We start from the raw sequence: 18,146 nt of genomic DNA on the forward strand, positions 1-18,146 counted from the left end.
CAGACACAGCAAAACAGCAGTTTCCCTGAGAACACAAAAGTGCGGTTTATTTACACTATTTACAAGAACAAAAACATCAACACAAAAAAGAAACATGAAAATAAATCCTTGCCAACTTGGCCACTTCCTATACACACAGCTTCCCTCGCTATCAGCTAGGTGCAGCCTGGTGCTACACCCAGTCCCTATCTCCCTGTTCTTTAGAGGCTGACCACACAGGCGTTTGTCTCACCGCACAGACAGATATGCTGCACCCCAGTCTAATTGGGCACAGAACTGGTTCCGGGATGGAGCAACTCCCTATAAAGGCTGGGAAGATTTATAGAGATCCTAATGAGCCCACTTGCTTCATCTGGGCTCATTACCACACTGCTGAAGGGCTGAGCACTTCCCTCTAGTGGAATAAATCCACATGGAGCCGGAATCTTGGACAAATGTATCTGCCTATCTGCCATCCTGGATGCAACCAGGTGATTTTACCTGCCTACTGTCACAATATATATATATATATACTGCTCAAAAAAATAAAAGAACACTTAGAAAACACATCAGATCTCAATGGGGAAAATCTCATGCTGGATATCTATACTGATATGGACTGGGTAATGTGTTAGGAACATAAGGGTGCCCCATCGTTTGATGGAAATTAAAATTATCAATGTACAAAGGACTGAATACTGAAAAGACACCCTGAAAATCAAATTGAAAAAATTATGCAGCAGGCGAGTCCATTTTGCTGAAATTTCATTGCAGCAACTCAAAATGGCACTCAGTAGTTTGCATGGCTCCCACGTGCTTCTATACATGCCTAACAACATCGCGGAATGTTCCTAATGAGACGATGGATGGTGTCCTGGGGTATTTCCTCCCCGATCTGGACCAGGGCTTCACTGGGCTCCTGGACAGTCTTTGGTGCAACCTGGCGGCGTCGGATAGAAAGAAACATGATATCCCAGAGGTGTTCTATTGGATTTCGGTCAGGCGAGTGTGGGGGCCATTCAATAGTATCAACTCCTTCATTCTCCATGAACTGCCTGCATACTCTTGTCACATGAGGCCAGTCATTGTTGTGCACCAGGAAGAACCCAGGACTCACTGCACCGGCATAGGGTCTGAACAGGGGCGGACTGACCGTTTAGGCACTCGGGCACTGCCCGAGGGCCCGAGGTCAGTAGGGGGCCCCATGAGATGCCCTTGGCACCTTTCATAAGCTTTTTGGGTGTGGTTTGAGTGTGGGTAATAATGCAAGGGCCCCATGATTTCCTATTGCCTGGGGGCCCCATGAGTTGTCAGTCCACCCCCGGGTCTGACAATGGGTCCAAGGATTTCATTGCAGTACCTAATGGCAGTCAGGGTACCGTTGTCTATCCTGTAGGGGTCTGTGCATCCCTCCATGGATATGCCTCCCCAGACCATCATTGACCCACCATCAAACAGTCATGGTGAACGATGTTACAGGCAGCATAATGTTCTCCACGGCTTCTCCAGACCCTTTCACGTCTGTCACATGTGCTCAGGGTGAACCTGCTCTCATTTGTGAAAAGCACAGGGTGCCAGTGGCGAACCTACAAATTTTGGTGTTCAATGGCAAATGCCAATCAAGCTCTATGGTGCCGGGCAATGAGCCACCATCACTGACCCACCACCAAAATGGTCATGCTGAATGATTTGCTGATATTTCTATTTATTTTGCATTACAAGGAATGCAGCAGGAACATGAAAATGTCCTTTATATTGGTGGGACAAAGCTGGAAATGGTAAAGGTGAACAGTTCTTGTTTGCGTCCACTATATGTGGAGCAATTCAATACAACAGCTTTTATCTAGTCTGTAAACAAAGAAATCATACACTTTGTAGATCTATATTCAACCCTATTAGGGGGGACAAAGTTTATTTAATTTACAAGTTTGCCAAAAGTAGGGCAAAAGTTTTATTAGAAAATGATTTACAGCACTGTCAACGCTAATTTAATCATTATTCTCTCAGTAAGTTCTCTACATCATAAATATTAAAAATGCATAATATGAACTCTCTGGAAGTGTATTTCTTTCTGTTTGTACTTTCAATAGGCTTTGTATCTGTTCAGCTACATGTTCTGTCTAAAATATTATTCTGGTTATTTTGCAGTCTACTAAAAACAAAATGTATATCATATTGCAGAATTTAGAACTTGTTTTTCATTTGAGTATAGAAGCACCCCAAAAGTGTCTCTTCTTTGCAAAGTGGTGGGACATGATCAGATGTCCCTGATAACAGAGAAGCACTTCTGATCAGGGGCGGACTGACAACTGATGGGGCCCCCGGGCAATAGGGGATCATGGGGCCCCTGTGTTCTTGCCCAAACTCAAAAAAGCCTATGAAAAAGGTACCAGGGGCATCTCATGGGGCCCCCTACTGACCCCAGGCCCTCGGGCAGTGCCCGAGTTTCTAAATGGTCAGTCCGCCCCTGCTTCTGATAGAAAAAACTAATAGGGTCTCTTCTTCCTTAAAATCCTACTTGTCCAGGTTTTTTTTTTCGTTACTTCTAGGTTTAAATTACAGTTTATACCTAAACTCTGGGCAGAAATATTGTGACATTTGTGTAAAGGTCACAATATTGCTTCTTGATTTTGTATATAGTTAACCGGGCACTGAGAAATCAACACTTGACCTATTTATTTAAAGACCTCTCTTCCCTTAATTTCTGTGTTGTAATATTGGCAACCGTTATGGCCTCTATTCTCCTAGCCACCAGTCTTGTAATATCAGCACTGAAATTCACTTTCAGTGAGTGTTGATGTCAGGAATGGACTTGCCAATAGTGGTGGGACTCACCTGTCTTGTGAGCTGCAATACCAGGGCTGGCCAGCGGGTGCTCTCAACAACCAGAGGCTCACTTCTGCAATTGGCCATCACCTGGGGCTGATTGCAGGTGGTGTATTTAAGGGATGGCCAGACCTGCAGTCTGTGCCTTGGTGTGTGTTTTTCCATGGGCCCCTGTATCTTGTAACCTGCGTTCCTGTTCCTGTTTCTGCCTGACAGGTTGCCGACCCTGCCTGATCCTGACCTCTGCTGACTTCTCCTGTTTGATCCCTGGCTTGTGACCCTGACCATTCTCTCCGCCTGCTCCTCCTGTACCTACCTGCCCGATAGTTATCGACCTGGCCTGCCTGACTACGTTGTGCTCTATATGTGTATGTACCTGTGTATCTATATTAGTTTAGGTTTGGGTTTGTTTCACCTTGTTGTATGTATTTGTGTTAGCTTGGGGTTTGGTGCACTGCGTTTATATTTGTATTGTTAGTCTCAATAAATTATATTATTTACTATATCTGAAGCCTACGTTTCCCTGTGTCAGTCCACACATTTCTGGTCACACCACATCCCTGACAGTTGAGTTAAAGAACCCAGGAGTCTCAGACTCCCCATCTTAACTGTCCTTTGTAAATACATCACTTAACTGACAGGTCAGGAGGCTCTTGGTCTGTCATGCCCTTGCAAGCCCATGCCTACAATCCCACCCACATGCATGCTGGTTCATTTAATTTGCATGCTGGAACTGTGGTCTGAAAGCAAAATGATGATCGCAAACAGGTATATATAAAGTATAAACAGATGAATTCAGTATGCAGAGATAATGGCATAGATTTCTGAAAGGTGAATTTTGCCATAACTGTAAAAATGTAAAAAAACAAATCCTATTTTTTTTTATTACTGTATTATAGGAAAAAAAACGATTTGAGAGATTTTTTTTTTGCTATCCCTGAGGTCAGCTTTAACTGTGCAATGAAAACCTGCCATGTTGATTCAATGCATTCTAGATTGTTGATATTGAACACATATGAATATCAGGAATGCTAACTTCGTTCTAACTTTACTTGGTATATTGATTATGTCAATAAATCACAAACAATTGGTGTTTGAGTCCTGTGAGCACTTTTTGCTTTTGAGCAAGACATTGACAAGTTGAAATAAAATTTTTATCTGACACTTACTATATCATTCCACTGTTTTGCATATTTTTCAAGAGGCACCCACACTGCTGATGTCAATGTAGTTGCATGTGTATGAGATAAGGTGAAAATTATTTTCATATGCATTTCGGATTTTTTTTTCTCACACTTCTGAGCTCCATTAGCATCAGCATCAGCATGTTTCCTTCAATCGGTATATGACAGAGAAGAATGAGACCCATTTAGTCCTATGCTAAACTAAAGCAGGACACAACAGTAAGAAAAGTAAAGTAACTTAAACATATTTGCAGAGCAACTTTTCCATTAGTATAAATTTAATATAATCTCACAAAGTACTTCTACCATGAGTCTGTAAACAGAGTTGGATCTTGGTCTCTAGATTTACTACAGCTGATAGTACTGATGTTAATACCATTAGGCAATCATTAAAAAAAAACAATATTTACTGACATTAGTTTTGGGATTACAGCACTTATTGTCTCAGAAAGCAGGTTTGATATCACAAAGACGGAAAGCTCAGCAGTTTGGGCTTTATGCAATTGTGATGCATACCTCTGGACATACCAGGGGCGGACTGACAACTCATGGGGCCCTCGGGCAATAGGGGATCATGGGGCCCCTGTGTCCTTGCCCAAACTCAAAAAAGCTAATGAAAAAAGGTACCAGGGGCATCTCATGGGGCCCCCTACTGACCCCGGGCCCTCGGGCAGTGCCCGAGTTTCCAAATGGTCAGTCCGCTCCTGGTAGATTGTAAGCTCCAAGGAGCAGGGCCCTCCTAAACCTCTTGTATTGAACTGTATTGTTGCTGTATTGTCTCCCGTTATACTGTAAAGCGCTGAGCAAACTGTTGGCGCCATATAAATCCTGTATAATAATAATTGTTTTTAAAAAGGGCTGGATTCTTTCCAAAATGTACATAATATAACTGAATATGGACCTTTATAGTTTAAGTTGATCCAGGGCAGGGGCGGACTGACCACTCATGCGGCAGACATTCTGACACTGGGGGGAACTGGCTTGGTGTCACTGACATCCCCAGTGACACCGATACAGTGATAAGTGCTAATAAAATGCCACTTTACTAATGACACTGGGCAGGAAGGGGTTAACATGAGGGGTGATCAAAGGGTTAACTGTGTGCAGGGAGATTTTTTATAAGTCGACAGTGTCTGTGTGCTTCATTGTAAGCACACTGCTTTGGATGGCTGTGTTGTGCAGACTTCTGGTATTGGTGAACACTTTAATTCATTGTCACATTTTGCACACTCATTTTGCATATTTTTTATGTTAGTACAAACAGTACCATTCTCCTTACATCTTTCCTGTGAGGGGTTCAGACTCGGCTTCGGGCCATCTGATGTAGAAGAGTTGAGCAGGATTGTTACTTGTAATTTTGTGTGATAGGTAGTATGATTTTCTTGTGCATTAATGGTCTGATAATATTAGGTTTTCAGTACTTTTTTTGTTTGTTTTTGTGTGTAAAATATTTCAAACAATAGTGTGAAAAAGATAACACCTTGAAAAAGTAAAGAGACAGTATACTGTAGGACGTTTAACATTTATTTTATTCTTATTTTTTTCTTAACATATTACAATAAAATTAATAACTGAAATAAAGGAAAACATTTTAAAAAGTGTATTGTCTCTTTAAATGCTTGTTACTCTGTATTTACTATTTCATTCATATGTAGATCAAAGGTGTGACCTATGACCTGCATACTGTATATCATCACTTAAAGGAACAATATAAGAGAAACTATGCTTTGAAATAAAATATATTCCTATTAAACCCCTTATTAACCTTTAGTTAATAAATAATACAATATAAGCAAATAAAATATAACAAAAAAATACATAAATAAACAATTGAGGAACGTAGACAGATATGTTACTCCCCAAAACATGTGCAGTATCAACACTGAAAGCAAGATTAGAAGAGCATTTGTTGTATTTTCTTTACAGAGTTACTTGTCTTAACCTTTTTGTATAAGATATGGAAAGTTTGGGGGCTTTTCTAAATCACTACTCACATTGACTCCAGTGACTTCAACTGAGCCATTGGCTGCAAGGATGCTAATGGCCGCAAAGTTATTGGTTATAAAAATGAATGATGCTTTAAATCTGTGGTTCTCAACCTTCCTAATGCCGTGACCCTTTAATACAGTTCCTCATGTTGTGGTGACCCCCAACCATAAAATTATTTACCCAGTAATTATAATTCATGAGTGTCGTTTTACCTCCAATACTGCTGCTTTCAACACAGTAGCTGCTTTCAACACAGCAGCTGCTTTCTACACAGTAGTTGCTTTCTACACAGTAGCTGCTCTTTACACATCGGAAATATGTGTTTTCTGATGGTCTTAGGCGACCCCTGTGAAAGGGTCGTTCGACCCTCAAAGGGGTCGCGACTCACAGGTTGAGAACCACTGCTTTAAAGGAAAAAAACTGAGTGAGGTCCCCCCTAAAAATACAAACAAGACCCTTATCCTTGATGGGAGTCTGGTATGGATTTTAATAGGAACCCCATGTGACAAACAAAAAAAAAAAAAGCATGGAGTTCCCCCAAAATCTATACCAGATCTAAAGACCTCACACAGGTATACTTAACCACATGCCGCCCAGCCACCGCATATAAACGGTGGCAGGGCGGCGCTCGTAGGCAAAAGCACGTTTTAAAACGTGTGCCTACAAAACAGGCAGGGGGCGCGCGAGGCACGCGCCCGCCTTACCTGTCCCACGGGTGTCAGCAGCGGGTCTCCGCTGCCGGGTCACGGCCGGTTTTTACCGGCCGTTTTCCCACGATGAGCGGTGAACACTGAAACAGAGCAGGGCTGCATTGTTTACACACAGCCTGCTCTGTGACAGTTCGCCGCCAAGCTGCAGAGGGAGAGAACAGTTTCTCTCCCTCAATCAGCTCCCCCCTCCCTCCCCCCGTCCAGTACACCCCCCCGCCCCCTAGTAAAACACTCCCCTCACACAGTGAACACTAAAAATGTTAACCCCGTCCTCCCCAGTACAGTTTCAGTGGTTTTTTTTCACTGATCACTGTATTGGTGTCACTGGGGATGTCAGTGACCCCAAGTCAGCTCCCCCCCCAGTGTCAAAATGTCCGCCTCAGTCCCGCAGTCCCGCATAAGTTGCTGGTCGCCGTCATATGTCGCTGATTACCGCTATATGTCGCTGATCGGCGCCATTATTAGTATAAATAAAAATTAAAAATCCCAGTATCTTTCCCGCCATTTGTAAACGCTATAACTTTCACGTAAACCAATTAATTTACACGTATTGGTTTTTTTTTTAGCAAAGACATGTCGCAGAATGCATTTTGGCCGAAATTTATGACTAAATTAGATTTTTGCATTTTTTTTTTACTGGACATGTTTTATAGCAAAAAGTCCAAAATATTGTTTTTTTTTCCTCAAAATTGTCAGCCTTTTTTTTTATAGCGCAAAAAATAAAAACCGCACAGGTGATCAAATACCACCGAAAGAAAGCTCAATTTGTGGGAAAAAAAGGATGTAAATTTCATTTATGTACCGTATTGCATGACCGCACAATTGTCCGTTAAACTAGCGCAGCGCTGTATAGCAGAAAAATGGCGTAAATTGCAGTATTTGTAGACGCTATAACTTTCATACAAAGCAATCAATATACACTTATTTGGATTTTTTTTACCAAAAACATGGAGCACAATACATTTTGGCCTAAATTTATAATTAACTTTGAGTTTACTATATATTTTTTATAGCTGAAAGTAAAAAATATTGTTTTTCTTCAAAATTTTTGGCCTTTTTTTGTTTATAGCGTGAAAAATAAAAAGCGCACAGGTGATCAAATACCACCGAAAGAAAGCTCTATTTGTGTGAAAAAAGGACGTAAATTTCGTTTTGGTGCAGCATTGCATGACCGCGCAATTATCAGTTGAATTAGTGCAGCGCCGAGTAGCAAAAAGAGGCCTGGTCATTAAGGGGGGTAAATCCTCTGGAGCTCAAGTGGTTAAGTGTACAACTATGTGAGGAGTGTGTTTTGCCTGTGCAGGATGCATAGGTGTCCCCTGCATCTGCATGCAGGCAGTCCCATTCATGTCAATTGGAGCGCAAAAGCTGCAAAGTCACTGCTCCCAATTTGATATCACCCACGTGGGTTTCAAATTAAGAAAATTAAGAGGAACAGCTGTATCCATGCAGCTGCCGCCACTCATGTTGCCTGCATGTGGATGCATGCAACACCTGTGCATCCCGTGCCCACAAAACACAGCCCTCACACGGTTGTATGCATATCCACACATGCAGTGAATGACATTTTCTAGATCCTGTAGCTGATTGTAAAAACAGGGCTGGAGATCCGTGGTCAGTGATATCACCTGCGATACGCTGCCCCTTTGTTTACATTCATCTGATAGAGGAAATTGACCTTCATGGTGAGAAGTCTGTCTGGATTAGCATGTTTTGCTAATTGCAGTTGATGATGGATTTACATTGTGAGATATTCTTTATTTTATAGATTACTTTTCTTGTGTGGTGTGTTTCTGTACATTGCAATTTTTTGGAGAAAGTAACTAGGGGTACTATGTACACTTGCATGAGAGTATAAAAAATACAGTGAGCGCTCCAATGGTCAGCAGCTGAACATTCAAGGAAAACACATAAAAGTCCCAAAAATATATATATATAAAGAAAATGCAGCGCTGTGTGATGTTACTATATTGCGGGCAGATATAAATAATAAATAAAACCAAAGCAAACGAATAAATAAATCAATAAATAAATCACAGTCCAGTAATGGTGCTCGCTGATTCCCAGTGCAAACGTTAGAAATGCGCACTAATCAGAAACGTATTAATAATACGCATGTGTATATGATATCATGGAGATTCCCCTCTCTTTTCTGGTCTGGTAATGGGCAGGAGCTGAAGATAGTAGAGATGAAGCGCCCTAGGTGGAGCCCAGGATGCCATTGACACTACACCGTCGGTGCCACGTGGAGGCCCGGCGGCCATCTTTAATCTTAAAGGGTCAGTCATTTGATTAAACCTGGCACCATTGTGAGTTTTTCCTGAACACTCCTGTTTTTCTTGAATAAAATCATTTTCATCAACCTACTACACTATGGATTCTTTCCTGTGTCTTCTGCGATGAGCCTTTTCAGCTTCTGCAGACCCAGATTGATCCCTGCACCAGCCTTTGAGAGGAGGAATTTTCCACTTCACACACTTCTGTAAGGATTTCTGTGACCTGCTGGACCTCCATTTCGCCACACGAGGGCGCTTCATCTCTACTATCTTCAGCTCCTGCCCATTACCAGACCAGAAAAGAGAGGGGAATCTCCATGATATCATATACACATGCGTATTAATAATATGTTTCTGGTTAGTGCGCATTTCTAACTTTTGCACTGGCAATCAGCGAGCACCATTACTGGACTGTGATTTATTTATTTGATTGATTTATTCATTTGCTTTGGTTTAATTTATTATTTATATCTGCCCGCAATATAGTAACATCACACAGCGCTGCATTTTCTTTATATATACTATGTACACTTTACTAATTCACATAGGGGTAGTGGGTAACTGGGGGCTAGCAGTAAAGTTTATAATTTTGCATATTTCTAGATGTGTTCTCTGAAATCGACCTTAAATTGTGAATAACAGTAGGTTCTGCCTGCATGCATATTTTTGCAAACAAATAATTTCACGACATTCTGAATGAAAAGATGTTTCATAGGATAGTTGTTTTAGATGTTTGTTGAGCATTACCTCATGCCTATGGGCAGCCTTATGTCCCCCACAGAGTCATAAAGGCAAAATCATACACATTAAGATAAATATTGGGTAAAAGCACTTTCTGTTAGTGTTGGTATTCAGAATCAAAAAAATTGGGGCACCCTGACAAAATCTGTGCAAACACAGGGAAAGCCTAGAAAACACTTCAAACTGGAAACCACATTCATAGTGCCAGAGCTGGGAATCCATTAGGAAAAAGTTCCAATGAACAGTTTCAATCTGAAAGTTGAAATTAATTATTTCACCTATAATGAACGTTTGGCACATTTTTGGAGCAGAGACTGTTCACTTGGCAAAGTGATCATTAACCAGGGGCGGACTGACCATTGGGGAACTCGGGCATTGCCCGAGGGCCTGGGGTCAGTAGGGGGCCCCATGAGATGTTCCTGGTACCTTTCATAGGCTGTTTTGAGTGTGGGCAAGGATACAGGGGCCCCATGATCCCCTATTGCCCGGGGGCCGCATGAGTTGTCAGTCGGCTCCTGTCATTAACCAATAAAATTAAGTTGTGTTTACTTTGATTACATAACCATATGTTATAATTCCTGATTGTTTACATTTCCACAATGCATGATGTTTCAGTTTGATGTGATCACTTATTCACCTTGTTTATTAACATTCTCTTTGCAGAGAATAAGGTTTTAAAAGTAGCACATAGAATTGAAAATGAAATATATCTGATACAATATTAATGGGGATTTTTTCATTGTTTATATGCTACAGTTTTCATTAAATGTATTTGTATATTATTCTTTTTTTTTTTATCTTGCAGGCATTATGGCAGCTTTTCCAACTGTACAGAAACAACTGCGCTGGTTGCTGGATGCTTTTGGCCAAACACCGTGGCGGAGAGATTTATTACTGGAATACATAGACAATTTTTCTCAAACTGCACTTTGGACACAGTCACATGGGAAGATCCCCCAGATGAAATTCTCACAACTCTTATTCTAATTCCAATTTTCTTGACAGCAGCAATGATCAGCTTAGTGGTTTGGTGCAGTAAAAGAGGTGATATTTTTGGATAAAACATTTCCATGGGACTTGGAAAACAGGAATGGAATGGAAGAATACTTATCCTGAAACAATAACTACTAATAAAATGTACAGTGTCATTCATATATTCCTCACCAATTGCATCTTTGCTACCCTAACAGCTACACAGACATTGTGAGATAATGCCAAAATTCTTTTACAAATGCAGTAGAATATTTACAGCTTTTTTTTTTTGTGTCTTGACCTTGGCATTATTGTTTTTTGTTTCCATTTTTCATTTTTGTGCCATTTAAAAACAATTCCCCTATTTTTATACTGTAAAACCACTATTATATATGTACAGCCAGAGACTGTTAGGTGTGTAAATTATTTTAAATCTCTTAGCAGTAAAGCAAAAAAAAAGTCTTTATAACAGGGAATATACAAGGTTATAATCAGACAACCAAACTAAAGATATTAATAGTAAACATTGTTCTAGCGTAGCAAAAACTAACAAAGAGAAAAGAAGCGCTTTGCATCATGTGTGTGTTTTATGTCTTAAAAGAACTGTGAAAAATATGATATTCCAGAGTATAGATAATCTTTATTAGTACTTTTCCTATCTTTTAGCTTGGTGCAGGGGCGGACTGACCATTTGGAAACTCGGGCACTGCCCGAGGGCCCAGGGTCAGTAGGGGGCCCCATAAGATGCCCCTGGTACCTTTTTTGAGTTTGGTCAAGGACACAGGGGCTCCATGATCCCCTATTGCCCGGGGGCCTCATGAGTTGTCAGTCCGCCCCTGGCTTGGTGTATGTCTGATTATACCACTTTAAAGAACCTTATCTTTTCTAGAAAGATATGTGCTGCAACTACAGTTACTGTCACAGATGACAGAGGTCTACTGAAAAATTACAAAAATCATATGAGATCGACAGCTGAATGTCAACCCTATCTACTAGTTTCAGATATATTTTACCAACACTCATTTTAGAATTGAGTACTAAATTTATATCAAAATAATGATAATTAAAGATGAATAAACTGATTCCCCAAAATCTGTATTTGGCCTGGATTTTACCAGTTTGAATGAGGTATCTGCAAACTTTTGGTGACTTCTGCTATTTTTAGTTCTAGTGACATTAGATGGGCCCTTACAACATTGTCAGCATCGTACTGCCCTTTCTATAGTCACAGGCATCAGAGCGATCTTTAACTATCTACTGTACATCATGCTTTATGGTCACAAGGTGCATGGGTCTGCTCTAAATTGCCTTCAACCTTACATCATAGTCATAGTTCATATATAAATTGCACTGTTCATTACAGTGGCAATTGCTCTTACTCTGTACCAAAAAAAGAGTGTACCATTTATTACAGCTCTAAATCATTTCCTGTCAGTTTGCTAAATACATGGCCATATCTGTTCTTAAATACTAATCATTAATTGCAATAATCTAAAGTGACCAATCAGAAAGTGTCTTATACTGACCTGACTTCAGAAAAATGAATTATAAATCATTGAGTAGTTAAGTTTAAACATTTAAGAATTTTTTTACTTGTCAAAGTGTGAATAATTTTGGTCAACCATTCTTGTGATATACACAGTCAGAACATAATTCTGCTACATCCTTGTTTAGTATTCCTGTTCTATATGTCAGTTTTCTGTTTACTGGCAAAAGGAGATATAGGGGCTGATTTATTAAAGGAGTTGATCATTTCCACTCAATAAAATGTGTGAATTTTTTCTTCAATATTCAAGAGCTTCTGCACACGACTGTGGATTTACAGTAAGCAGGAACATTCTTTTCACATGAATGAATAATTTAATATCCATTTTATTGAGTGAAGAGTCTCAGTATTAGTAAATCAACCTCAATATCAGTATCATTTTAGTGTCCACACAGAGAGATGACAAAGGAAACTACATTGCTGAACCAGGATCAAAATTCCCTAATAAAGAACTTTATTTGTCACCTATCTCAATGTGCAGTATGGAAAATATAAGTTACAAGACTGACTTACAAAATTAAAAAAAAATTACAAAACCTTTATTAGGTAAACAATCAATATATTTTTAAATGCATATATAAGTGCTTGTGTCAGGAATCCAACCGCGGTAGCCTCTAGCACTCCACAGACCGGAATCCCCCAAGGAGCGGAATCTAAGCTCCGACCTGCTTGTTCACCAGAGCCCCTGATGGTTGGGATGGACTTGGAGCAGGCCAAGACCCGGCCGCAGCCCCTGGGTTCACCCAGCTGTGGTAGAGGCACCGTTGAAGGTGTATAGTGGTTAAGAGTCTGATGTGAGGAGGTAGCTAGAGCAGTGTCGGGCAGGCCGGGTCGGTAACAGTGGTGGCGGTGTAGTACAGAATCAGCAGGCAGAGAGATAAACAGGTCACAAGCCGGGTTCGTCAACAGGAGGTCAGAACGTATGGGGTTAAGCAGGAGAATGGTCAGACAAAGCCAGGGATCAGAGCAGGAGACGGACAGCAAATCAGGGTCAGGCAGGGTTGGCAACAAACAAACTACTTACAGGAACTCAGGAACACAGATAAGACCATACGGCACTTGATCATTGCAAGAGCCGGGTTTAAATAGCCCACCCGACTCCTGACAGGCACTCCTGGGTCCTAGTGCTTGCCCGGCACCGTCATTGGTGACAGGCGCGCCTGGGTCCTAGTGCCCGCCTGCCTGTAGGCTTTGTCAGGATTCTACGCATGTGCAGATTCGATCGCCGCAGCGATCTTCCCATTCTCTGACAGCTTGGCTGGAAATTTTGCATTAAGAACCTACTAATTAAGACTGACTGTCAATAGGTTTTTACAATTTTATTCACATCTTAGTGACTAAAAGTTGCTGACATTACCATTGTCAAATGGATAGGGTATAAGAATTGTGGTAAGGTCAACTTTAGACCGGATTAACAGGATTAGGAATGAAACAATAATTCACTAGGTTTGGGCCCAATTTTTGCCCCCTTGTTCAGTGTGAGCCGAGCATCATATACAGTATAGAAGCAGCATATCTGCTGCTTCTAGTTATGGTAGCTTACTGCTGTCACTGGTTCCCAAGCAAGAAGCCCACAGGAACTGCTGATTTGATGGCACAATGCCTTATATGACTGGGATATCCCATCCATGTAAGCCAGAGATTGGTGTTAGTAGTTATACCGCTGCCCAAATATGGCCACTGACCATATGTCACCACTATCCCTGTCCCTTAACTTATATGACAGCTGGGGGAGCAGCCAGTGTGTCACGGTCTGGGTCAGGTTCAGAGACCAGTTGCTATAGCAGTGTAAGGCTTACCTTAAACCAGCAGGATAGGTACACAGGCAGGTCACCCTGGGAAATCACGCAGGCTCACCTGAGGAGCGGGGTTTAAGCATTAACCGGTTTTCACCAGAGCTCCTAATGGTGGAGATGGATTTGGCTGCGTGTCAATACCAGGTTGCAGATCTTAGGATCACTCCACCAGGGAATGAGCAAGCCGGTAATCGATACAGATTAGGGATAAGCAGAAGCAGAGTCAAACAAGCCAAGGGTTGGTCACAGATGTTAGTGGATGAGACAAAATCGTGGTCGGGAACAAGCCAAAGGTCGGTAGCGGAGGTATAGACGGCAGCAGGGACAATAAACTGGATATTGGCTGGTAAGGCACAATAATCTGGCAAGGAGGAAGTGTATGGACATGGCTTATATAGGAAGTTCATGGGAGGAGCAAGGAGTTCAAGGTTCAAGAGAAACCAGGGCCAAGGCAGGATCATCCAAAGAATTGTCAAGGGAGCTGTCCAGCATTCCAGGTGGCTCAGCAAGAAGAAACATTGTCTCTCAAGGCTGAAGGCCCAGGTTCAATCCCAGGCTCTGACACAGTGGTACCATCAGGATCAGTTGTATATGCTGGGTCATCAGGTTTTTTTTATCCTCAGCAGATAGGTGGAGGGCAGGTATTGTGATTGATAATGAATTTCCAAGGGACTTTCTTGGGATTTTATTTTTTTAATAAAGGTCTTATGAAAGTTTGGGTGTCTTTATTTCTTATCTTATTTTGAAAGGGGTTTCCAGATTCCAATAGGCCCTCTGCCCACAGACCCCCACAACCACTGGCTAGGGCTGTGGAGAATAGGCCCTTGTCCTCATCAACTTGGGATAAGGTGCTTTACCAGTGGTGTTTCCCTCCCCCTCCCCCACATTTGTTTTACCAGTAAATTACATAGTTACATTCTTCATATGGATAAATAAAGACACAGGTCCATTCACTTCAGTGTGTGTGTTTGGTTGTGTGTTGCCACTAATTTCCAGTTCCCTATAAATTGTATTAGCTGACAAACATAACTAAAAGTTGTTTTTTTTTTTTAATTGATCTTTACTCCCTCTGACACCACTAATTGTGGAAGGGAATTCCACATCTTTAAATAAGTGAAAGGGCGGACGTATGCCACATGCACATTTGTATCCATGGGTATCATCTCTTAACAACAGACAAAAAAGAAGGTAATCACCTCCTAAACTAGAAAAAGGAGAGGGGTCACAATGGGACTTTTATTGCACCACATGGAGACAACAAATCCACAGCCATTTAAAAGGGCTCAATATATAGAACAACATTATTATAAATTGTATATAAAATAGAACCTTAAAAGCAATTAGACTAACACCATCAATATACAACAATATTGTTGAGTATATCTTGCACTTTATATATGTGAGATGGTCACAAACTCCTAGTATACATAAAGTCAAGTATGGTGCTAAACATCGATCCATTTCATTATAGTGTGCTTCATTAAGAGCCACTCCACAAAATTATTTTTCATAATTTTCACTGGCAAATTCTTGGATATGGTCACTAACCATTCCTTCCAATACTTTGCATACTACTGATGTTAGTCTGACTGCTCTAAAGTATCCTACTATATAACTCCTTTTTTGAATATTGGCAGCACATTTGTTATTTGCCAATCTGTTGGTACTATTCCAAGCAGTAAGGAGTCCTTAGCTAGGAACAATGGTCTGGCTATAACATGGCTAAGTAATTGAGGACTCTCAGGTGCAATGTATCTGATCCTGGTGATTTATTGACAATAATCTTTTCTAGTCTTTTTTGAACACTGATTTCTGTGTATTTAATACAGCTGCCCTCTCTCTGTCACTTGTGACCAACTTCCCTTGTTCATCCTTTTTATTTATGTTCTGTCCTTGCCTTTTCACTATTAATATGACAGAAAGGTTTTGGTTTTTTTTTTACTTTCCTGAGAAATATGTTTTTCATGATCTATTTAGCTGCCCTGGATTCACGCTTGCATTTCCTATTGCATTCTCTGTAGTTTTAAAATGCTAATGCTTTTCAATCCTTTATTTTTAACCCCTCGCCTACAGGGCACTTATACCCCCTTCCTGCCCAGGCCAATTTCCAGCTTTCAGCGCTGTCACATTTTGAATGACAATTGCACGGTCATGCAACACTGTACTCATATGAAATTTTTATAATTTTTTTGAGACAGATAGAGCTTTCTTTTGTTGGTATTTAATCACCTCTGGGATTTTTATTTTTTCTTAAACAAACCAAAAACCACTGAAAAGTTTGAAAAAAAAAACATTTTTTCTTAGTTTTGTTATACAATTTTGTAAATAAGTGATTTTTCTCCTTCACTGATGTGCGCTAATGAGGTTGCACTGATGGGCACTGATGAGGAGGGACTGGTAGGTTGCACTGATGGGCATTGACAGGCATCACTGATGGGCACTGAAAGGCAGCACTAATACATGGCACTGATAGGCGGCACTGAGAGGCAGCACTGACTGGCACTGTTAGGCAGCACTGACTGGCACTGATGCGCACTTATAGACGACACTGATTGGCAGCACTGATTGGCATTGATAGGTGGCACTGACTGGCACTGATGGGTGACATTGAAAGGCAGCTCAGATGGGCACTGATATGTGGCATTGATGTGCACTAGTATGCACTGATATGTGGCATTGATGTGGCACTGATGAGCACTGACTGCTGGCACTGATGGGCACTGACAGGTGGCACTTCTGGGGCCACACTGATCATCAGGGCACACTGATCATCAGTGCCCTAATGATCAGTGTACATGTCCCCTCTGTGGAAAGCCGATTACGGGCTCTCCTCTCCTCTGTCAGCGTGACAGCTCGTGAGGAGAGAAATGCAGATAACCGGCATTTCCGTGTTTACATGTGATCAGCTGTGATTGGACACAGCTGATCACATGACCGAGCCGACATCTTCAGGTCTTTCCGTGATCCGCTGTGTCCGAGGGACACAGTGCACCGGCAATCGCAGAAACTGACTGATTTTACTGTTGTGGGTTTAGTAAAACTTTAAGCTATTTCTAATGACAAGGATATTGTCGCTGCAACACTTTGAAGAAACTAAACTTGCTCTCTTGGTCCCTCTTTGATAATGCCTGTTGTATAGTAAGTGACACAAATATTTTCAAATAAGGAAAACATTACTCCCAACTTAAAAAAAACCTCACAAATAAGTATTCACCCAGCTGATAAGTGGAGGCAGCTCTGCAATGTAGGCTGACCATACATGCCTTGAAAAAACTGAATGGATTCCTCCATGCACAAGAGCAAGATGGATGGAGGAATCCTCCCCTGCTGTGTTATTGTATTCTGACATCCGCGTCTCTTCCATTGTCAGAATACAATGATCAGTGCTGCAGCCGATTGGCTGCTGTGCTGCTATGGCCATCTTTAGACACTAAGCTTCGCTCTGGCCCTCTGACAGATGATTGTATAAAGCTGATATCCAAGTGACCACCAAAACATGATAGCTAGATGGATAATTACAAATAAATTATGAGTGGATAAAATGTGCTTTTCAGCTACTTTTCTGACAAGGTAAAAATGTCAAGAATAAGATATTACACGGTGTTATTAACATGTCATGAAGCAGAGATCAAATAAATGAAAACTGCCCCTTTACAGGCTGATCCTCAATGTTCCCTTGGGATATCATTCCACTCTGCAGCTGTTTGGCCACATCTATTAGGAACACAAACTAGTCAATGACTGCATTGCACAGCAGGAAAACAGAGCATGAGCTTCTTTGAGCCCTTCAGAGGTTATGAGAAGGTTATAAGAAATTGTAAACACTGTCAGGGTCGAGTGAAATAATTAAAAGAAAATCCTCAATTCCTCATAAAAACTGACTTGGTGGGTGTAGTAGTTTTTACTACTTGTCATGAAAAATTGCTTACATATATCTGAACATATGGAAGTATTCACTCCGGGTATCATAGCAGTCATCAAAATAACCAGGGGTCAAAGAAAAGTATTTTTTAGACTACAGAAAATGTTGACACTTTCCTTAAATGTCTCAAAGTTCTGTCAAGCAGTTCTGAATATATCACACTTTCAATGCAGGGATTTCACCCTGTACATTTCACAATGTGGGC

The 18,146-nt window shown here is 41.1% G+C and overlaps 1 protein-coding gene across 1 annotated transcript in view; it reads left to right on the forward strand.

The window, feature by feature from the left end:
- The window catches only part of RAMP3 (receptor activity modifying protein 3), a 299,739-nt gene extending 285,004 nt beyond the window's left edge, over positions 1-14,735 (forward strand). Inside the window, exon 3 of the mRNA XM_089669440.1 lies at positions 10,511-14,735. Coding sequence (XP_089525566.1) covers positions 10,511-10,766 — 256 coding nt within the window. The 3' untranslated portion in view covers positions 10,767-14,735. The remainder of the gene's footprint in view (positions 1-10,510) is intronic.
- Positions 14,736-18,146: the final 3,411 nt, after the last annotated feature.

Source organism: Staurois parvus, unplaced genomic scaffold (assembly GCF_062004578.1).
Source record: "Staurois parvus isolate SC_StPar_1 unplaced genomic scaffold, SC_StPar_1.0 ptg000077l, whole genome shotgun sequence".
Lineage (NCBI taxonomy): Eukaryota > Metazoa > Chordata > Amphibia > Anura > Ranidae > Staurois > Staurois parvus.